This window comes from Oryctolagus cuniculus, chromosome 11, assembly GCF_051225735.1.
Source record: "Oryctolagus cuniculus isolate XC-2025 breed Fujian yellow rabbit chromosome 11, ASM5122573v1, whole genome shotgun sequence".
Lineage (NCBI taxonomy): Eukaryota > Metazoa > Chordata > Mammalia > Lagomorpha > Leporidae > Oryctolagus > Oryctolagus cuniculus.
In genome coordinates this window covers 68,100,846-68,125,045 of record NC_142877.1, presented here as the reverse complement: position 1 = coordinate 68,125,045, position 24,200 = coordinate 68,100,846, and the positions used below count along the sequence as shown (strand labels likewise).

The window sequence follows — 24,200 nt, the reverse complement described above, 5'->3', positions numbered from 1 at the left end:
AATTATTATTTCCATTTTGTATATGAACCAACAGGCTTAAGAATGTTAAGTGATCTGTCAAACCTCACAACATTAGAAATTCATTAAGTCAAAAACAAGTCAGATAGACCTTTGCAAACCTAGTGTGCCCTCTACAATACCATCTGAAGACTCATGTGGAAACCTTTAGTGGTTTGGAAAAATAGGACATCGTCAGAGAGATCCAGAAATGCTACTGCAGAAAAGAGAAAGCTGACTTGATACAGTCTTACAAGTTGTAATAATAATGATAAGAGGGATCATATTTTGAGCATTCACTAGGCACTGTGCACTTTACCTAAAAATATCAAAGGAGGTATTATCAGCTTTGTTTTACAAAAGAAGATATTTAGGCTCAGAGAGGCAACAAAGGCCCAAGTTTAGTGAGTGACAGGGCTCACATCCAAACCAGATCTGTTAGGACCAAAGTGTGTACACTCCATACTACCCCAAATAAAAAGGTTTATTTTGAAGAAGAACATAGCAGATGTTCTCTATCACCTTTAAGAACATGACAAGAGGAAACAGACTGAGCACCATTTAAGGAGAAATTTATGTTGACTATATGAAGATGCTCCTGTTACAGGAAATATGATTAAACCTGTATACCATTATCAAGGGTGCATATGAAATCTCCTTTCTAGTTGGCTGTTTTCATATACACAAGGATACTTTCCTACTAAACATAATGTAAAGCCAGCAAGTAAATGAACCCAAACATTTTCTGAGACTCACAAATCTCTTCGATTCAAAAGTAAAAAATACCCCCTCAAAAAAAACCACACAATTAAACTTTCACACAAATTGAAAATTTTATGTTTGTCTTATGGACTCAAAATGCCGGCTTCTCAAATAGGGGTCTGAATGTTTATTATAATATATTTCCTAAGTAACTAGCAAATAGTAATTCTGAATACATTATAATAATCTCAGGCACAAATGAGGTCTATTTATTTTTTAGAAAAAATTATTTTCAGTCAAAAGACAATTCTTCATCCTGTTACTGGGGATGCCCTCTCAAACTATATAACCTATGTGCATTGAGCATCCCACTAACCCAACAGTGGGTGCAGAAACTCATTTGTTTTATCATAGCTAGCAGGAAAATATGGTCTAAGTGAGTTCACAAGGCTTGGTTCCCTATGAATACTAAGGATCTCTAAGAAGTTCCAACAATACAAATAATAGAATATTTACAACAGTTGTCTCCATCGATGTTAACTCTTAAAAAGTATCTCAATTGATCTATACTAAGATCAGTGATTTATCAGCAAAGCAGATTATATATTAGATTAAGTCAACATTTTATTGTTTATAAAATTCTGGATTTTAAGTAGTTTAAGTTGTCTAAACAGGGAGAAAAGCAAAAGCCCTAAGCTTGGCTGATTTGCTGACAAATTTTAATATACTTATTACTAAATAAAAAATATATAACCCATCCTTGTCTTTGTTTGACAGGCTGGAAGTGAACAATCTGTAAGTGGCAAATCCATACAGAATGTTGTTAAACTCTATGCTATGGATATGAAAAGAATTATAAGGAGTGAATCAGAATTGGAAATGAGATTGTTTTCATTGAATACACGTGCAAATTTCCAGATCCAAAGATAAGAAAAGGGAATGATGGAATTAAATCAACCTCTATTTATTCCTCAAAGGGAAATTTAAATAAGAGCATAGTAGAATAAAAAATTATAGGATAGACAGCATCACCATGCATTGCCTTTTCATCCTTTCTTTAAAACTCATAAGGTACACATCCTGTGCCACTAATGTCAGTCTCACAAGAGAATGGGAGATCATGGAGACAGCCAGTCCATACATTCCAACTCCTCTCCCGGATCCATCAGTGAGAGTGGGCTTGATGAGACGCAAGCATTTCACCAACTTTCCACTAGAGAATATAAAGAACAGTGTAGCTGACTACCTGATAGAATAATGGCAGGAAAGGAACTGCAGGGACTGAAACCCTGTAATGAGGAAATTATACTCCAGGATCAGCTTCTGACACAACCTGGGTGGTACGCGCGCTGTCTGACATCAGAATCATCTGAAACATAATAAAAGGCCACCAAACAAATGGTACTTCATCAAACATTATCAGCTGTAATCATGAATCCGCGTTCCTCCCACAGTTACTCTCTCACCTCTCTGGCCTATCATGCTTCCTGCAACAAGTAGCTCCCGCAGGACTAAAAACATTTGAGTTGTCTTGGAACCTGGCAAACCTGCACTTCCTTTATTGGTAATGTTAATGCTTAAACCTGGAAGGTATGCTACACTGCTGCCTGTGTTATTCCGACTGTGAATTACTTATTCCTGTGGTGCTGTAAGCCTGGGTTTCAGGTCTTTTTTTTCTTAATGAATCCTTTGTTGTCTACCTTACTGACTTAGTGTGTCACTCTAAGTGCTTCAAAATGCCCTTGAAAGAAGTCACAGAAGCAATGGTTATTAACTTAGGTTGCCCCTTTCTTTCTTTTTAGTACTGAGAATTAAGTAAAGAATGGGACACAAATAGGCCATTAAAATGAATTTTTGTAGGAAAAAAATAAGAAATTACCCTAGAAAATTATTTTGAGATGTTTGACCAACAAAGTTCTTCTGTATTTCTCATGATCCAAAGCTGTGACAAAATTCTTTTAACGTACAGGAGTAGAGTCTATTTTGGAGAACAGGAATGAGGGAATGGAAACAGTAATAGAGGTCAAGGCATTCAAAGTCTGGCTGATAGTGGCTGGTGGCTCACTTCCTAAGTGGAAAGACATAGCTGGGATTTGAAATTATTGCAAACACTGATTTCACGTCTATGGGTTGTACTTTTAAACCCAGTGTAGTCTCTTGGAAAACACAAATCATCAAATTAAAAAAAAAAAAAAAGCCAAAGGATGCAATTCAAATGCACATCTACTACTTGAAAACAAAAATAAAAACAAACAACACTAACAAAGGCAGTGCTTTATACACACTAAAGAAAAACTTTCCTTCTATTCATAGGTATATATTAAGTGCTACTATGGGCTTGGAACTGCTCTAATATGATCAACTCTGACCTTTTGAGTGTCTGCTGCAAGTTGAACAAAATTTTTTGAAGGCTTCACATTTGACTCTTAGAAAACAATCCTGTGAGATGAGTATTATGATTTCTCCTTGTCTTATAAACAGGGAAAGCGACTGGTGACAATGGGCCACTTGCCTCGATTAGGCTGACACTTGAACCCAGGCAGTCTGAGCTCTTAATCACTTTACTGAATTCCCTCCTATGTCCCAAGTACTGAGGGTAAGAACATAAACATGATATGCTTTCACACTATTAAAAAATACTGAAGTCTTTCATTAAGTTGCTTCAAGAGCTAGTGATTTAAAAGTTACTTGATCATAAACTATATTCAGCATGAACAAAAAGAAAAATAAGATCAACATATGGTGGTGGCTCGATAGAATTATTATGGTCTTTGTGATGCCTTCCCCTGCCCCACCTCTTTTTGGAGCTTGTATGTGATTGTGTAACACATATCTTTTGAAGCCTATCTTAACTAGATAAAATATGACTCATGATTTTGACACATCAGAATTGTGTACATTTGATACTAGCCTGCATATCTGCTATGGCAATAAGAAGAGAAGGTAACCCCAGGCCCACACAGTACAACTAATTCATACATCATATATACACAAATTCAAATAATGGTGTGTAGAGTGCTTTTAGGATTTGGAACACAACATAATTTCTTGTAAGGAAAAACTAGAATTCCAAAGAGCTCAAAATACTTGAAAACTATAGTTTAATTTATCCTCACCACATCTGAAGTGCAGACTAGTAATCAGCCTAGCAGGCATCAGTTCCCTTTCAGAATTCCACCAGACTGAGCTCCAGCCCCACTTGTCTACCCCTAGAAACTAGCCCAGGGCTTGATCCTTAACACTGTCAGAAGACGTTAGCAAAACGTTTAGACAAACAAAAAACCACAAAATCGGAAGCCCAGGGTTTAAATGGTCCAGCCAAGAAAGAGAAAAGCAAACAAACAGGGGAATATAAAGGTGTTTAAATAGTCTTTGTCTCTAGCAGTATTGACTGTCTTACATGCTATCCCTTCCACAGGATACTGCATTCACATAGGTACTCCACAGTACTTCATCTGGGTGAATGCATTAAAATTGTAGTACATGGGTGGGTGTTTGGTCTAGCAGTTAGGATGCCCACATCCCATATCAGAATGCCTGGGTTCAAGCCCTGGCTCTGCTTCCACCTTCCTGCAACCAGAGAAGCAGCAGTAATGGCTCAAGTAATTGAGCTCCTGCAACCCATGTGGAAGACTTGGATTGAGTTCCTGACTCCCAGCTCAGTCTTCAGCCCAGCTGCAAACATTTGAGGAGTGGAGCCAGTAGATGGAAATGCTCTCTTTCTCTCTTTTGCGCTGTCTCTATCTCTGTCTCTCTCTCTCTCTAATAAATAAATTAAAACTTGGGAAAAAAAGAAACTGCAGTATGAAGTGGTAACATGAAATTCCCTTGGTCATAACCTTTCAGTACCCAGATGGGAGCCCTTTGAGCATCATAAAACAATCTCCCTTTACCTGAATTTAAAGAAATACCATTCCACAACCAAGTCCAATGTAAAAATGAATTCAGTGCAGTTCTTCTGAATGTGAATATGAGTGAATGACTTGCTAGACTGCACTTGATCTGCAATCACTTACCTATACTAAATAAATAATAAATACAGGCTATTGTTTTTAGTATCCTGAAAAAGATGTCTTGTCTCATGTGTAAAGTTATATTTATTATAAGAACGAATAACTAATGAAAATGCACCTCAGTGTCATGGCTGCACGGAATTATTCCCGAGGACAGACCTTGTGAAGCTTCCAGGCTGGACACATCACAACCACAGATGATCTGAAAACCTTATGTTGGCCATTACTCCCAGCTTCATTCCCACCAAGCCTTTTACCAGAGCTGACCCCCTGTTCCTGATCCTGCTCGCCATCTGGTGGAGGCGCTAATGAGCAGTGAAATGGCCAAAGGGCAGGCAGCAGGGGGGAGCAGGGAAAACAAAGCAAAAAGGGGACAAGGGGCTGGAGCATCTACAAACTCAATAACCAGTCCCCGATGGTGGAGCTGGTTGTGGCAATAAAGGTTTTTGTGTTTTACAACCATCAGTGCTTGACAGCCATTAGCTGTGGACAGAACGTTCCTGTCAGGTACTTAAATACAAGAAAATGCATGGGTAAATTAAGCAACCTGCCCAAAGGTATTCAGCTCATAAAATGCAGAGGTACTAGTTCCACTTAGAGAATTGGCTTGATTTAATCCTATTGGATTGAAAATTTGCCAAAATATTTGTTATTAATCAAAAGTGATTAAATACTTGTGCCCAAAATTGAAAAGTTTGGATTCAAAAATTCTTTGATTAAAAAAATCCTAAAATAAAGAGACTCCACCCTTAAAATATTACAAAAATGCTCTTTTGGAATATGCATTTACCTGCTTACCTAGTAAAAAACATAATAAAATGTGTAGGATACTAATTTTACTTATATACAACACGAAGATTTCTAAATTTGCATGAGTACAAGTAAATATGTATATGGGGTGTATAGCACCTTAAACAGGAAAAATCCAGTTCACATTTGCTGTCATATAAAATTGTCATTGAATTCCAAAATATCTGTCATTTTATTAGAGTGAAATTAAGGTGACTGTCTTAGCCAGGAGTCTATAGATCTGAGATATCATATAGAGAAATAGGACATTCATCTGAATTCTTTCCTGTCTAGAATTTTCCACTATTCCACCAGTGAAAGAATAGCACGTCCTTCCTTGATTACAGTTTAATTAGCTCACGAGGGTTTGTGGCACTGCAACAGCATTGCTTGAGCTGTGGACTCTGCAGTCCATGCCTTTATAATCCTAAATGGTTAAAGTCTGGTAGAGGTTGGCCAGACCCAACAGAACTGGATGACTGCATAGTGCAGATTATCAAACTCTACTTAAAGACTTTACAGAATCATTAAAATAATTATTTTTATTCAAAATAGCACTTCAATATTAAAACAAACAAAAAGGATTGATCTTGAATTCATATACTAATGATCAAGTCCAATTCTTACTTTCTGGTGTGACTTATTGTTTTCATGTTGAATCGCGCACTTTTAAGTAACCATTTTAGTGAATTTTACAGTAAGCTACTAAAACAAGCTGAAGTTACTTTCCCCCACAGTTCTATTAAGAATTGGGAAGTATTCCATTTTTATCACAAAATATATCAAAGAAAGAGATCATTTCAGAAGATATTACTTACCAGTTTTAAATGAAATATACGCATCAGAAAATTTCTTTGTAGTTACTCAGCATACATCAAAGATACACTGCTTTAAAGAGATCATCTCCTGTTTTTTAAAGCATGTTAAGAGTGTAAGTTTCTAAGGGAAAATGATTTCACCTTCACACTCCATTAGCAGTTTTTTATGTTCTATCAAAGTTATTTCTTCTCTTCTGATTCCAGCAAGAAATTACAATAATCAGGAATATATACTATTGAATATTCCTTTCCAAACACCAAAGTTATATATCAGTTTAAACAAAGCAAGTGTTAAGTTATAAATAGTCAAAAGTTTTTATTTATTTATTTATTTTTTAAGTAACAAACATCTGGAGAGGAAAAGTAATGGAAATGAAAGCCTAATGCTTTAACTTCAAAATTAGATTTCCAGGTTCCTCAGTACATGAATGCTTGAGATCTTTAGAAGAATATCAAAGAGTCTGAATCTGGCTGGTTGTAGTGGATTTTATTCTGATTTACTTCCTCCCACTCAATCCTCAAATCATCACTTAAGTTTCTATGTTTCTACAAACCAGGAAAAACAAAAAGCCCTTGTTGCCTCTTTAGAAACTTACATGTTTCACTAACAAATGAAATTACATCACTTTCCTGTGTATCACAGACTCTTTAATAAAAGAAAGACAACTGCCCCCCCCATAAGAGCTAGAATGGAAATGCATACTTTCAAATTCACATACTGCTACATCCTGTTAACAAATGAGAGAATCAGCGTCCCCAGAAAACAGCTGGGAACTGCTAGTAACTTTTTAGTGACCAATGGAAGTGAAGTTCCAGCATCTGGTCCTTGGGTAAATTTCTAAGTCAATCTCAGTATCTCCAGAATGATATTTCTCCCCTTAAAAAATCAATTCATATTGGAGAGTATTTTCCTTTTGTTGGAAATTTCCTTTCTTGCAAAAATATTCAGACAACAAAACACCTGAAAGCATTGCCTATCCTATTCTCACTAATGTATTCATTGGTATTCTGTCCTTGCTGCCTTTTGTCCAGAAACACTAGCTGCTTCACTACACAACATCTGGATGGAGCATTTCATATGTGAGGTTAACATCTTCATTATTTCATTGTATTCTTTTTTTTTTTTTCAAGATTTTTTTTTTTTTATTTGACAGGTAGAGTTACAGTGACAGGGCGAGACAGAGAGAAAGGTCTTCCTTCCGTTGGTTCATCCCCTAAATGGCCGCTACGGCCGGTGCACTGCGCCGATCCGAAGCTAGGAGCCAGGCGCCTCCTCCTAGTCTCCCATGCGGGTGCAGGGCCCAAGCACTTGGGCCATCCTCCACTGCCTTCCTGGGCCACAGCAGAGAGCTGGAATGAAAGAGGAGCAACCGGGACTAGAACCCGGTGCCCATATGGGATTCTGGCACCGCAGGAAGAAGATTAGCCAAGTGAGCCACGGTGCTGGCCCTCATTGTATTCTTAAGTCTTAGATCCACTACACGAAAACTTTCTTTCCAAATATTTTCCATCACTAAGCTAGTTACGTGGGGAGCACATTTCCTAGGCAAAAATTGAGAAAAGCAGATATTAGATGCCTCATTTCAATTGAAAGAAAGCCTGGCTAATGAAATTCTACAGAGGTTCTGAGAACCAGTGCATCTCTACATGTGCATATAGGTGCACAGCAGAAATACCACTTTTCAAATTGACTAGTACACATCACTGAACCTTTCTAAGAAAAAAGCCTTAGAACTGCAATATAAAAATTTCTACTACAAATAGACTAAAAATGCACTTCCATATTATTTACTACTAATTCTTAAGCTTGATAGGTTTCAGCATAGAAAAACTGAAGATGTCACAATACAGCCAAGGAATCTTGTTTAGGTTGACTCATATCTCTGTCCCAGGAGTAACTGCAGTGGCTATAAGTAATTAGAACTTAGGTTATGGTTGATAATAATATTAAAGTGTGAAGTGGAATTACTCATGATTTCTAACATTCTAACACTTTTTGAGTATTTACTATGTGCCATGCCCTTTATTAAGTCCTTGCGTGTATTATTTCAATTAATCTTCAAAAAATTCATACAAGAAATGTATCTGGACTTTGGAAAAAAGACAAGCAATCTGCTTCTGCTGGCCAGGTGGTAGGCTTGGATTTGAACCTCAAGCCACCTGAATCCAGATCCTGAGCTCCTAACAACAACAAGCAGAAAAGTTAGGCCCCACTTCTCTCTCTTTTCTGTGCCTCCTACACTTTCTACACATCTACACACACAAATGAAAATCCAGAGATCATTTCATCAAGATAACAGACCTGGGATCTAATTCATACTAATAGCGGGGTCAGCAGACAAAGGAAAATGAAGTAAAGAGTAGAACTACTCTTAATCAAATCTAGCTGACATGCTTTGGATGACTGGATTAGCCAATGCTCCATCCCCTCCACAAGTAAAACTGATCAAAGTTCCTCTCCTATTCTCACAGATTTTCGGTTAATCAACTTCTGATTAACCTACCAACTACATCAGAGGAGAGGGTTACACCACAGGCATTTTTTTCTGGGTGTGTTACATGAATCTATAAGATTTATAGGACATAGTTTTAAATCAAAAGAACTTTAAAACAAAACCAGAATAAAGGAGGAGGGAATTTGGCTTCTAAGTCATGTATCTAGCAAATCCAGTCAGTTCAAAAATATATCTCTAACTCAAGGAAATCAATGAATGACACTGTTGGAAAGAATTGAACTTACCATAAAGTGCAAGCTCATTTCCTATGGAAAAATGCAATGATTTATTTCTTCAGTACAAGCCACTGAAGGGACTGTCTAACTGTGACTGGCTGCAGTCTACCCAACAGAAGATATGCAAGCAAAGAGGAAACACACTGTTGAGAAAAAATACACAGTTTCCTTTTGTTTCCTTTACTAAACAGAACAACTTTTCTTTGGGGACCAAATCAAGGACTTGTAACAATTGACCACATGGTATTTTCCATGCTTGCAGCCAGTAAAAATTAGAAACTAAGAAAGTCAATGAGAATCCAGTTATTCCCAGAAAGGCAAGAGTTTCTATGGTGGATGCCTCCTCACATGGGCTTCTCGCCCAGCTGCAAGATCTCATGTCTTGGAATCCAGATTTCCCTCACTCCAAATGAACAAGAAGCTATTAAGAAAAAATCATACACATCCTTTTCTTATTCTGTTTTACTCCACCTTGGCTGAAACATCAACTGTGGGAGGGAGAATGTTGTGAACAGATGGTGAGGTATTAAACTGTGGTACTTGGAAGTGCTGTGGAAGTTGTAATCAACCCATTGGCCAGGGGGGGAGCCACAGGAAGGAAGCTACAGGACTAAGACAAATGGATGGTAACTGGCAAATACTATAGGATAGCCCAAAGGTACAGATGAAAAGGCGGAGGAGTTAAAACACCTGCTTTGACAGAGGCTGATAAATTTTCATTGTATCTGCTTACAATTTATTTTATTTCACTTTAGCCACAGTAATCCCATGAATTCAAAGAGCTCATCTATTTCCTATTATGTTGCCTTTTAGAAAGCCCATTCAGGGTGGTGGCACTGAGGCGTAGTGGGTAAAGCCTGCAGTGCCAGCATCCCATATGGGTGCCAGGTTGAGTCCTTGCTGCTCCACTTCCGATCCTCCTCTCTGGTGTGGCCTGGGTAAGCAGTAGAAGATGGCCCAAGTGCTTAAGCCCCTGCACCTGCATGGGAGATCTGGAGGAAGCTCCTGGTTCCTGGCTTCGGATCAGCACAGCCCCAGCCATTGCAGCCAACTGGGGAGTGAACCAGCGGATGGAAAACCTCTCTCTTTTCTCTCTCTCTCTCTCTCTCTCTCTCTCTCTCTCTCTCTGCTTTTCCTTCCTCTGTGTAACTCTGACTTTCAAATAAAATAAATAAATCTTTAAAAAAAAAATACAGGTTTTTCTTATTGATTGGTTCAATTGGATGGGATGTCTTCAGAGTTCTGATGCTTATAAAATATCAGATCTATATTTGATTTTTCTGTCATTGATTTAGTCCACAGTGCACTCGCTAGTGTTTAATGGATGTAGCACTTTTTGAATTAAAGGTTTGCAGTTTCCCCCTCAGTTACCAGAACACTCTCTCTGAGAGGCCTGAGTGCACACAAGAAAGCTGATAACCTGAGGCCACCAAGCTTGGCAGGCCACGTTTAGGCTGTCTAGTGGACATTCCCAGATATGCCCAGACTTCCAGCCAATCCTGACAAAGCACCTTTCTTGCAAGATCAGAAGCCTATAGATTTTAGACTCCAAGAATTAGCTCCATGAGTCTTTCCATTGGTGGTCCCAGACATCCTTGAAGCAGAAACAGGCCCTTCTGCTCTGCCTTGATCATATTCTTGACCCAAAGCATCCATGAGCATAATAAAATCTTTTTTTTACACTATTAAGTTTTGAAACAGTTGATGAAGCAGCAACAGATAACTGGAACCATATGTACAATAAGGGAGGTGATAAACCCACTGGTTATGGAACCCACACCTGGAATATGATACTTAGTTCTGGGTGATATATTTCAAAGATTAGAAAACAAACACACTCAGAAAAGAATAACAAGCATGTTCTTTTACAGGGGGAAAAAAATGAAAGGATTAAAGATATTCAAACCAGAAAAGAGAACAAAGAGTATGTGTTAATTGTCCTCAAATATCTGAAGTGTTATCATGAATGAAAGTGAAAACAATTACTCTGTATATTCCCAGGAGGGAGGCCTACAGACAGTGGCCAAGAGGTACAGACAGTCAGATGGAAGAATATTTCAGTGTTCAGAGTTTCTGAGGAAAAAAGAGGCAGCATTAAGGACTAGTGAGTTCCCTAGCATTAAAGGTAATCAAGCAAGGGCCAGATGAGCAGCATATGACGGGCAGGCTTAGGAGAGTGCATTTACGGAACACAAGATTGAATGAAATCCCCTTACTTGAAGGTTACACTGTAACACTGAGATGTTTTTAATCTAAAGATCATCCCTATTTCCTTGTGCTAAGAAATCTAATCCCAACACATGTTGAGCAGAGGAAAAAAAAAAAGATGAATAAATTAAATGAAAGGCAATACCAAAGTATAAATAGAAAGTGATGCAGAACTGTAGAGGAGAAAGGAATGGCAAACAGGAAAATATAACCCAGAATGGCAGGGGAAAAAATCTGAAAAGAGATGGAACACGAAGAATAAACGAGAGAAGAGAGGAAGAAGGCCAAAGAAGCCCTCACACACAGCAGTGGCTGCAAAGGGTGCCTTCAGCCCTCTTGAGAAATTGATTTATTTATTTGCAAGAGTTTTCTCCCCCATCAGTAGGTGACACAGGCCAGAAGACTGTGAGTGGTATAGAAACAAAAGGATCAAGATTCAAGCGCTAAAATGAGCGAAGCTCTTCAGCGATGCCTGAATTTCTGGCCTTAAAAGGTACAGGACCTGTGTGTCTATAGGATCAAGCACACTACTATGGGTGCAGTTGTCTCTAATGTCAGCACGTAGAGTGTGACCACTGAGGGAAGCAAGAAAAAGTGGAAACTAAACCCTCATTCCTTAACCAAGCCATATGAAAAAGGAAACCAGAATCATACAGAAAAGGAGAGGTGTCCAAAACAAAGCCATGGAGGAAATTAAAAAGAAAGAAGGGAGGGAGGAAGAAAGAGGTTAAAAAGTTATCTCATAAACATTTCATATGAATTTTATCACCATTTGTAATCAACTTCCAAGGTTTCATGATACCCTTTAACCTTAGTTACTCCACCCACTGAACAAGCCATTTCATTGTTAGCCCCTTTGAAGGAAGAGTGGGCACCCTTTTGATGTTGATAAGAGAAAGAAAAAGGGGGTCACGTTCAGGAAAGGACAGTGTTCTGAGTAAACGCCTGGTCTAGTGGTGATAATCTGTCATTCGCCTTAACCCTTTCAAAGATTCATCAAACCAGAACCTAGAAATTCACGTAGTTGATGGCCTAAGACTATTTTTTTTTGTTTAGAAAAGGCAAGCTTTTGTTTTGTTTTGTTTTTCAAATAAAGAACGTAAATGACACTTTATAACTCACCCATTTCCTAGGTCTGCCTCTTGGCCGTTTTTCTCCAGTGGCTTCTGCTTTCTGCAAAATAAAAAAGAAGTCACATAGTCTCCTCCCTGACACTATGTACAAGTGCAGCCCCCAGGGACACATTTCAAGAAACGATGTTCTGGTCTGCAGATGAGGTACCAGGATTGTCTTAACAACCTCCTTCCCCTTTAAGGATCTCCCTCTGCATTTAGGATCCCATTCTGCACCCCTGGTTTTCACTGAGTGATGTAAAGATCCATCCATGCAACCCCTTACCCTAAATGACTTCCAAGTAATGGCCTCTGTAGTACATGAAAAAGTTCTTTAAAAGATACGTTGCTTTTGTTTCTTTCCATAAATTAAAACATTATCCTCACATTGCCTAACTACTGACTTAATATTTTGGAAAATTTATGTTTCTGACTTAATCAGGATTTTATTTCTGTATTGTATCTAAAATTATAAAAATTAATGTTGATATAGAGATTTAAATTTACAAAGCACATCCACCCACACTGCTAATCACAAGCAAGTCTAAACATAAAAAAGAATACATTAAGCATTGGAATTCAAAATAACAAACATTTGTCCTCTTCTTCATGGTTAATTTCCTGCTCTTAGCCAAAAACAATCATCTGTCAATCAGTTTAACTAAAGAGGAGGGGTGAAGAGCTGGCATAAATCATCATTATGGGTATTTAAAAATAATAATTAGTGAAAACATACATTAATAATAATTTTACACTCTAAAGAGCGGATACCAATATATTCAGAGTGTTTCACTGCTTTACTTTATGTAAGACTTTTTTGGTATCATAGTTTTTTTTTTTCCTTTTTCAATCAATCTTAACATTATAAATAAAGCATTAGCCTTTTCTCTGTATTTGTGACCCTACTCTAATCCCCAGGTACACCAACACACTAGCACACACACCTCACATAAATCCGAAAAAACGTGTTTATGCTTTTCAGTATAAAGAGATCTTAGTCATACTGTTCTATGCATGTGAATCATCCCGTCGCTACCTCAACAGAAGAATACAGGCATCTGAGCCAGGACAACTTGTTTTCCATTTTACTTCTGTTTTGTGGGTTACCGGCCAGTGGTTACTTGGCACAATGATACTAAAACGACACTGAGAAATAAAACTTCCCTCTTCTTGTTAAAAATAAGTGGACATAAATGATGATGGATAGATAAATGACAGATAACAAAGGCTACAAGATTTCTCATCAAACAATATCTCATTGATCTGGCTTCATTGTCCAACAGGTCCCATGAATTAGCCCTAACTCTATATGATTGTTATATCAGCTCCCATTTATTGAGCATTTAAAATATCTCAAACACTGCGCTGTTAATCAGACGTGTTACTTTACTCCTTAAAGCAGCCTTATTAAGTGGGTGTAATTATTTCTCTTGTTTTGTAGAACTAATTCTAATAATTAGAAAGGTTAAGTAAGTAAATCACTCAGGGTCACATGAGATTGGAATACATTTCTGTTTAGTTCTAAAAACTGAGTCTTCCTTCTAAACAATGTTACCTCCCTTAGTACTCAAGCTAGTGCTACCATAGATAATAGTCCAGAAAGCTAAAATTGTAGTTGATTCAGCTAATTGTCACTAAATCAGAGCACAAGGGAAGCTGGTCACCTTCAGAAGTTCTATTCGACTCTCAGATTTGGGCTCTCTGATGGTGCTCACTACTTCTGAGTGATCACAGGGCCAGTGGCACTGTCTCACCTTCAATCCTAAGGGCATGAGTGAAATTAAGTGAGAGCCAGGTACGCTCAGTAAAACCCCACCATCTTTCATTGTTGTCCTGGACAGAGAGAGGAGCGCCAAGTGGCACACTCCACTCACCTCTAGAAAGCTTAGGTTCAAATGCCCGCTCTTCCATTTGAGTGTGACGACTTTGGGCAGGCTCCTGAAAACCTGAATTTGATTTCATCTGTAAAATTGAGATAACCTCCCGGGAGAAGTCACTGAGCTATGTGGAAATGCCCACCACAAATGAGGGGCTTAGCAATTTTTAGTTTTCTCCTTTAAGTCAGTCCAATCTCACAAAAGGTTCAGTCAATGCAAGTATCCCATGACACCCATCTGTCACCTTTAAAATGAAGCTTTTAGGAAATACTCTGGCTAGTGCATAGCGAATTGTGGGAGTACAGAGTCCCTTAGTACAGAGGCAGCATCTGCTTGAATCTTTGGGAGCAACTCTAAGATTGCACAGTTTATCCAGCAGTAAATTACACAAACATGGCAGATGGAAATTTTTCTAATAGCAATGGGTATGGTAGGTGGGGTTGGGGTAGCAGGCTGTTGACCTTGGAGGCTAATGGGGCTACCCCAGGTTTTTGCTGTGCAGTTGTTATGTTTCAGGGGCCATGATGAGATCTGGGTACACCTGAAATCCATTGAAGAGAGGGTTTTTTTTTTTTTTTTTTTTTTTTTTGTTCTCTGAAAGGAGTCTTCTTTTCAAAGTCAGAGGAAACAAATCTCTCAAAGAGAAAAACCTGCAAGTAAGAAGACTTCTAAATGATCGCCTCATTTACAAAAAGCCTATTGAGAAATAAAATTCGCACCATTAACTAAAGGGCAAAATATCACGATTATCACTCAGACTTGTTAAAAGCAAGCTTGCTCCTTGGTCGTTGAGGCCAGTGTTACATGTAAACTGAAACCCTCTTCTGAGACTACATCTATAAGAAATACATTAGTTGCACTGTGTGGCATCTATCTGGGAGGTTTTCATTGTTCTTTAAAACCCACATTATTTAATCATTCTAATCAAACTCCACAAAGTCTGCAAAACAAGCTAGGATTTTAGTTTGTAAACCAGCATAGATCCAGGATTTTTACATATTGGAAAACACTGACTTAAACGTTGGTCTGCTGTGTTTAATGCTCTTCAGGATATTATTTTTCAAAGAAGACAAAACAAAACATTCAAGGGGCGTGTTTTGTTTTAATATGTCAACATGTAATTCTGTAAAAGCATATATTTGGTTTTCCTTTGCTGGAATACAATTTGAATCTATACTACAAACTCCTGTATAATCAAGACATGACTACCAAGTTCTATTTATTTCTTATATACAGGGAGAAAAGAGTTTTGATAACTGTGCATTTGTTAAGGACTGAAATATCAGACTATCAACAACATGATTAAGCTTATTTTCAAAACTATCATATCTCATTAAAATGTTCTTTTTCCATGTTTGTCATCACTCATAACTTTTGTTTCTTTTTTAAGGTTTAGATTCAGAACTATCTACTTAATTTTACAATATGTTTAGGACAACTTGACTGGGATCGGGAGGAACTCTAAATGGGAAATGTATTTCTTTCTCTGAGAAGTTCTGGTAGTCTAGGCTCTTAAGTGTACTTCAGAATAAAAAAAATAAATAAATTAAGGAACTTCATCTAGCAAGTAGATCACTTGAACCTGAAAATACTGCTTAGTGCTAGCGTCTGATGACCAGAAACATCTCAGTGGAAGGAAGGAAAAGGGGGCAGGGAGGGTAAGAACTAGTCCTTATATTATACAAGGAAGTTTCAAAAGGTGGAAAATGGAACTGGAAGTTGAGTTTATTTGGGTGCAAAGAATTTTGAAATTTTTTTTTCATAGTATGCACATTCCCTGAACTTTACACCCCTCCTATGTATGTTTTATTTCCCTTTTACCATCAGAATTCTGGAGCCTGGTAAAACTTTAAAAATCGTTTCATCTAGCTCTCTTATTTAACAAATAAGAAAACTTCTAAATTAACAAATCCCCAAAGGCACGGCCCTGTAGTTTATTTGGGGGTCAGACGTCTGTGGTATCAGTTGCAGGAGGCATATATTGCCAATGTCTCTATAAGCTTGCAGACCCTGCCAAAGGTTTCTCCAAACCTAATTTCCAAACTGCACTTCAGATCACTGGAGATATCAGAAATCTACTTTCTGAAATCGGCTGTCTATAGAATAGTTACAGTTGTGAAAAGGGCTTAAGTTTAGAGTCAAAGTCAAATTCAAACCCCAGTGCCACCATCTTCTGGAGCTGGGTATTAAACATGTCACAATTTACATCTCTGGGTCACAGTTTTCTCATCTGTGGTAGGGAGACCACAATTCTGACCCAGAAGACTAAAGGAGCTAAATGTATGAGGGGACTTCAAAAAGTTTGTCGACAACACAATTTAAAGATAATGAAAAGGTTTCTGGGGGAAAAATAAATAAAAAAAATAAAGATAATGTTATTTTTAATGAACTTTCTTAAGACCACTCATATATGTGAAGTGCTTGACAAAAGTCACGGCATTTGACAGGTACTCAAATATAATTTTCCTCTTCTTATTTAAAAATGATGACCTTAAAAAAGAATACTGACCAACTCTATAAATTTGCACATCAGTTTCCAAGTGTTTTCTTACTTAATTAGGGCAGTTATTATTTCCCCTGTTTCCAGCTTCATGGGAGATTAAGTGACCTGCCCATGTTCATAAGTAGTAGAACTGAGATGTGATTTGATTTTATGGCAGTAAAGGGTCAGTTCTTTCGGAAGAGATTCCCATATAAAATAAAGTCACCATGGGCAAATTTAAAAAGCAAAACAAAACTTTCTAGGGCGAAATCAAATGAGAAGTTAAAAGTAAAATATTTTCAATTTTGCTATAAAGACTTGGACAAAAGCAAAGATGGGCAACCAAGAAAATAATTCTATTCTGACTTCAGGATCAAATTTAGTTAGCTGTTCAATTTTTGCTATTCTTAACGCTCTCATCATATCTTATATGAATTGTGCTAGAAGCAGAACTCCCTTACTCCAAATCAATCCATGCATCTGAACCAAAAAAAAGCTAGGAAAATACCTAATTATGATGGTACTTTCTTCTGTTTTCAGGGTTTTGTTTTTTGTTTTTTGTAGGACTAAGATCAATGGACCTAAGAGTGTATGAAACAAACTAAGCAAAGTCTATTAAGTCACATTTTATTTCTTTTAGAGGCTCTTTTAAAAACTATAAACAGTGTGAATCAGTGTGCATTGGCATCAAAATCAACTGGACTAATCAATCAGACCAGGCATTGAGTAAATTCTCATTTTACTCTTTCAATAGCACAGTTCTATGAGTTTCCCAATTTTAAGTGGAACCATTTTTAATCTTGAGAAGACGTCACAATTTTCTCTCACACTATATTTTTCAATAGGAAACATACAAGTCCATAATCCATTGCAGTTCATACTCATTCTTCCCAAGGAATCCCTTGTTGTCAACTCTCCTGTCATCATTTTTCATACACTTGTCTTCATGTACATAAGCATTAAATTAAAACCAAGACCAAAATACCAAAATGATAGGAGTATCTTTCATTTCCAAAGTTTGAAATTCTCTTCTAAATCCTCCATCTACCTCTTTTGTAATCACAAAAATCAACAGCAATGATACAAGATTTCACAGGAGTTACCTTCTGAGCAAACTGCTTCCTATAATATCCTGTGGAAAAGAGAATAGCCTTACTGATGCTGACTAAATCAAATAGAATATGCCATTAAAAATCCTTAGTATATTAAAGTAATACAAAAATCAACAATAGCCTAAAATGCAGTCAGTTCTCTCGCTTTGCTCTAGTTAGCATAATAAAAATTCATAACTAAAAACTTCAGAATCTAGGACAAGAAAATTCCATTTCTACCCCAGTGCCTAGCAATGTGGTTCTGAGTTCTGAAAACTACAGAAAGTCAGCTAATGAGACATGACAGTTTTGAATGATTTAACTGACACAAGGCGCTCTTCAGTACGTATCTACTGTCAAGGAAGAGCTGCAATGCAATAGAACACCAATCTGGTATATTCAGTCTCCTGAGAGAAATGATCCCTGAGATCTTGAGGTAGATATGAGCTAGAGATACAGGTCAGCCAAAGTAATGAGGAGCTCTTGATGGAAGAGTTCAGAAGGATGACAGTTTTTGGAGAATTAGAACTATGGGGCCCTTGAAATATGATTACTGCACAAAATAATTCATATACAGTTGAATCGTCCATTGTTGGGTCATAATTTATGCTGATTCAAATGCATTGCCAGAAAGAATTTACAGATGCCATTATATGTAAGGAAGGTTTAATAACTCCCTAATGAAGTTAAACAAACAAAAATTCAATGGTTTGGAGAAGTTAGCCTAAAATATCAAGATAATTGCGACAACAGTTGGGCTTTACTTGATTGCACCTGCCTGAATTCATTTGTGTACTCAGACAGGCACCTGAATCCCTCAATGGAACTTACATGCCCATTAAACACAGAGAAATAAAATTAAATCGTACTAGTACTGTACAAACCATTGACCCTGTATGACAACTTCTGGCATCATCTATTCCTGACTTACCTTTAACTATGCCTTTGGTTACTCCAATTGGGCTACTACAGTCTAAGGAAAACTCTGTCCTCACTCAGCATCTGTGCTCTAAGATTCATCTGAAAGGACGATTAAAATCTGTAGTCTCTCTTCCTAAAATATCTATAATGGGTAGTAGAAATAATTTATGAAAACTCAAATATATTTTAGGAATGCAAATGAGTAAAAGGAGCATGGACCTGTCTTTAGAGGATTCAATTAACATCAGACCTTCTTTTTCCAGCAAATTGGACATAGAAATTAGATGTTTATTCTGACCACATTATTGGAAGTATACATACTTCACTGAGATGATATTTTCATTCTGCACTTTGTCTGCTGGGTCTGAACATTAACACAAGAAGTCAGAAGGAAGGTCAAGCAAATGTATGACATTAGGGCTCTGTCACATCTGAGTTTTTTTCTATTACTTATTTTCATTGTATCAAAATTTCATGAAACATCCGAAAAAAATTTTTCTTCCTAACAGTATTTGAATGAAGTTGACTTGAAATTTTAAGGATGAATTTGACATGTGACCATTAACACTGAAGAATTAGTGAGAGCCCCCTCCAGTGTTCTCTCATGAATAAAAAGGATCAGCAAAACTCTAAACAGAAAGAAGGTTGTATCTTCCTTCTCTCTAAACATGGGAAATATTAAAATACAAAGTACTTCCACCCAGCACAGCCATGAGAAAACAAAACAAAAAGCAAATTTAGAGACAACTGGTCATAGGTATACCTCAAACTAAAAGATAAAAGGGTAAAGACACACTATGAGTATAAACATGCACATTCACATACATACACACACATACATGGATAAATTATTTATTTGGAAAAACAAATTGTGATTTCTTCTATTAAGGTAATGATATGAAACTGGTTCAGGGCAGATTCTGAGCAGTCAGATTGGTATTCTCAGGAATGGCTAGAATTGCACACAATGATCATCCCTGGAAATTCATATGAATGGATTATAAGTGGAATGAGGAATAAATATCTTTTTTTCTACAAGTTCCAAGCACAATAAATTGTTTTTTATACTCTTGTCTGTTTGACATATTATATAAACCCATTTTCGACTGAATATGGTCTGAAATTAAAGTGATAGCTAATTTAGTAGTCGTCCACTTGATCTTGCTACATTCTGAATGCATTGTCAAGTTTCACACTGTTAATTTTCTAACAAGCAGTTTTGTTTTTAAATGCCCCAAGGCCAGTTACAGAGTCCAAACACACTTTGTAAGCAGCAAGAAATTTTAAACACACAACATCATCAAGATTTCAGAATATAGTACATCTCCTCTAATTTTACAGCTCTTTTCTCTCATATACTTACCAGTTTTTGTAACAGATTTTTTCAATGTGATGTGTCTCAGCTTGCAGGAAAATACCCAATTTTTTAATTACTGAAGACTCCCCATATCTACTCTCATCAGTCTAGTAGGATATGTTTATCATACATGTTATGAACAATATAACATTTTCTAAAAATATTGGCATTTCAAAATCCTAGCAAGCTTATATTTTGTGAGAATACAATATGTGTTTGACAAACAAGTATATATTCAATAATCATGTTAATATAGCATAGTAGCATACTCAATAAATACTTATTTGAATGTGAAAATACTTCGTTAACACATGCCATGAACAATTCATCAATGTCATTCATTATTTTGCAAAGTATTATCTTCTCCAAATGAAGCGTAATTTATAAAACTGAAGAAAAATAACAGTCATATTATGGCAAATGTATTTATTCATTTTATTGGAAAAGGAACTTTTATAGCAGAATTGTATGAAATAATTGTGTCTGGGAAAATGAAACATTTCAGAGATCTTCTCTGAGCAAAAGAAAACCCACTTCTCTTTGGGAACTTATAACAGTGCATGCATCCACATGAAGAATTAGGCAGAAGATGAAGGGGTGGGTCATTTGTAAATAGCTATACTGAAGTCACTAAAACTAAATGAAACTTTACTAAGGAATAGATTAACCTTTTTGTTGTATTTTTCTGTAGGTAGTGAATCAGGCATAAGTCCCAGATTTGTTTGTCTTTCTCTCTCTCTCTCTCTCCCTTTCTTTTCTTTCTTTCTTTCTTCCTTTCTTTCTTTCTTTCTTTCTTTCTTTTTTTGTCAAAGATTTTGTACTCAGTGGTAATTTTTTTATTAAATTAAGAGAATGTGATGGGATTATTTCTATCTACTTACTCATCTAAAAAAATGTAATACAATGAGATCTGGAAGATAATAGTTTTCCATTTATGTAGTAACCTTTAAGTATTTATGGTAAGACAATTATTCCTTCCTGGGGGATATCATAATGATGCAGTCTTCAAAGCAGTTGCATCATAGCTTAAGTGCTTGTTAACTACCTACCAAGATATTTCTTTGCCATCTCCTTAGAGTAAAATTAGGTTGGATAAACTCCATATTATGCAACATAGAAAAACTCCTTGGTAAAATCAGTCCTTTTAAGTTGATTTATAAACCAGTTAGAACAGGACAATAGAAAATAATCATATTAAGAAGACCAGTTTATGTATGGGCGTTTTTAAATAATCAGGTTATCTAATGTTCTTTAAAGTTTGTTGATTAAATATTAATCACAATTAAATCTAAACTCCAAGAAGGCATTCAGTTTAAATATATTAGAAGTCTGTTCCTTTAACTCAGATGAAAACTGTGAAAACAGACAAGAGCTCACAGCTCCCTCCTAAACAATTTTGTATGTATCACTAGTTGCTATGGCAGTTTACTTCACACTGAAAACTATCACATTTAATATGGTTAATGCCCATAGTTACAGAGAAAGCCACATAAAACATTAATTCCAAAAAGATGAGCATATAGCCTTTTAAAAAAATACTGTACATGGTGTACTCAAATCTACTAAAAACATGTATCAAAGTTTACTGTTAATTTTTTAACCTTTGTTTCCAACTACTATACAAACCTACAAATAAAATGAAGGAATTTTTTTCCAATTTATTTAGAAAGCCAAAAAAAGTGACTTCTATGTTGATCTTCACTTCTCTATACATCCATTGACCTGAGATATTTCCTCTTGGTTAACTCAAATGCAACCAACATAAAGTTATTTTAAACTCTAATTTAAAATGTACTAAGAAAAACACAGAATGTCACATTTCATTGTGTTCTATCCTGCTCAAAAATATAGAATAAATCAAATATTTGTTTAAAAAAATCTTCTCATTGTCCAATTCTGAGTAGATCACTTGATGGAAAAGCTTTTTGAGATTATGATAAACTATATGGCAGCTTTCTTGTAAAACAAATGGTATTCCTTATCATCACACTTAAAGTTCTAATAATGAAAAATTTTTTTTCAATATCCCATAATTGGGTTTATTTCTAATTATCATCTATCTGGCAAAGTACTAAACTTTAATAGAGAGACTTGGTTTTCAGCAATCGAGTAAAGAAGCACAAAGTAAATTCATCTCTTATATTTTGCAGAAGTTGCATAAATTTTACTACCAGGCAGGCAAAATCAATAGTTTTAGTTTGTCTTTAACTGTTTCATTACCATTGCAAATACTGTTATTTTCCACCTCCTCTTCCCTCCTCATCCCCCCTCCTCGTTTTATTATTTGGTTTTTGTTTCTGGTTTTGATTTTTAAATAAAACATGTTATCTCCATGAACTTTAAATGCTAGGCATCTGCTTAGAAAAAAAGGTTAATTCCCACCAAACTAATGTCAAATGTAGGAAATGAGTCTTGGGTTACACAGGTGGGCCAAGTCCTTAGTTGTGGACTGAGAATGGGAAACTTACAGCAAGGTTCCTGTAAGTCATTGATGAAATTAGAAGAGCTTGACTTTAAAGATCTCACCTTTTGAGCTGCTTTAGAGGGACTCTTGTTTTTGCTGCCTTTAGGTCTTCCCCTGGGTCTCTTAGGAGAGGGCTCACAGGTTGGCTCCTAATTGTAAAGGAAAAAGAAAAAAATGCTGTTGTGGAAGGATGTCTGAAAGAAATTGACCCTGACTCTTTAGCTATATTTTCTGCTCAACAGAGTAGTTGTTAGAACACATTCAGTTCAAGCGTAAAAGGATGATGATGGCACAGAGTTTCCAAAAAGGGGAAGTAACCACACTTTCAATCCAAGAGTTCAAAGAGGAAACTATTTTGCATATGAAAACTGGATTCCATTTCTAACCTAAAATGCTAACAAAGCGCGAAAAAAGATGCAAGTTCAAGACGGTCATATATTTTTAAGATGCAAATTGACAGGCTATGCATTTGGAAACTTAGAGCAACAGCAAGCCTTTTTTAAGGATACCAGCATCCATTCTACCAGATTTCACACAGAAACGAAAAACTAACAGCAGCTATTCCAGTCACCCTCCACACTGTAAAGGTGGCTTGTACCTGGATTCTAGGTTGATTATGACACAATCGACACATTCTAAGTCAAACTTTGGAGCGATTATCTAAGCTCTTCAGCTCAGAATAACTCCATTCTCCCTAAAAATTCCAAATAATCAGGGTAAAGCTGTGGTGGGAGGTTTTGCTTGAATTATCTGGATAATTGCTTCAATAATTCTCCGCTTCCTTTTGGAGATGGCAGGCATGGCCTCCTGTCTAAACTTAAATATCTTTTGATACAAATAAACATATTTTCTTCAAAACTTTTTTTGAGAAAACTCTTCTGGGGGTGAATTGGAGAAAACTAAAAGGGAATAGGGGTGGGGTGTGAGGAGGAATAGAAAGGAGAAAAAGAAGCAATCATTAGGATTAGCAAAACTGCAAAAGGCTCTTATGCCCAGTTGTAAATACTCCAGTGGTTAAGAGAATGTGACGATGAATATTCCAGATCCTAAATGACTATCCAGTGAATCATCTATTCAGATTCGGTGATTAGACGAGACTCGTGAACCGAAAACGCAGGAAAAGTGCTCATCAATGAAGATTTGCATCCTATTCACCCAATCTGGGGCCAGCTTCACTACCAGCGTCTACGGGGCCGCCAGCGCCAGGGGACACATCCAGAGCACACACACATCCGAGCCACTAGCTTCTTTCTTTGTGAATTTCTCCTCAACCCGAAAGGTAAAATCTCCAAGCGCCTCCAGATCCCATTGCATTTTCTTTCGTAGACAGGGGCGGGGGTGCCATTAGGAACTTTAGAGAAAGCCAAAGCCGAGTGCCGAGTGGGAAGTGAGAGGGGGAGGGCAGAGACTTCTTGGGAGGTGTAAAACAGGATCCTAACGCGGGATAAAGTGTCGCTTGGACAGAGCGGGAAAGCTCAGGCGCCTCTACATTGGCTTGTTCCCTTTGATGATTTCAAAAAGGTACAGCCCTCTCAGCTTTTCTAAATCGCACGGGGCAAGCAAACGTTGTGCAGGGTCCCCACCTGGCTCTGAGGCACCTTTGGGACTCTGGAATAATTTTCTAACCGGCCTATTTGC

General features: G+C 36.9%; 1 protein-coding gene and 1 long non-coding RNA gene across 2 annotated transcripts in view; one reads left to right on the top strand and one right to left on the bottom strand.

Annotated features, from left to right (window-relative positions):
• The window catches only part of HMGA2 (high mobility group AT-hook 2), a 133,920-nt gene that overhangs the window by 107,663 nt on the left and 2,057 nt on the right, over nucleotides 1-24,200 (bottom strand). The window contains exons 2-3 of the mRNA XM_017341960.4: nucleotides 22,625-22,711; nucleotides 12,381-12,431 (exon numbers count right to left, since the gene is read on the bottom strand). Coding sequence (XP_017197449.1) covers nucleotides 12,381-12,431; nucleotides 22,625-22,711 — 138 coding nt within the window. The remainder of the gene's footprint in view (nucleotides 1-12,380; nucleotides 12,432-22,624; nucleotides 22,712-24,200) is intronic.
• Nucleotides 23,645-24,200, top strand: part of LOC138844382 (uncharacterized) — a 66,367-nt gene continuing 65,811 nt past the window's right edge. The window contains exon 1 of the long non-coding RNA XR_011380143.2: nucleotides 23,645-23,841. This is a non-coding gene — a long non-coding RNA (uncharacterized LOC138844382). The remainder of the gene's footprint in view (nucleotides 23,842-24,200) is intronic.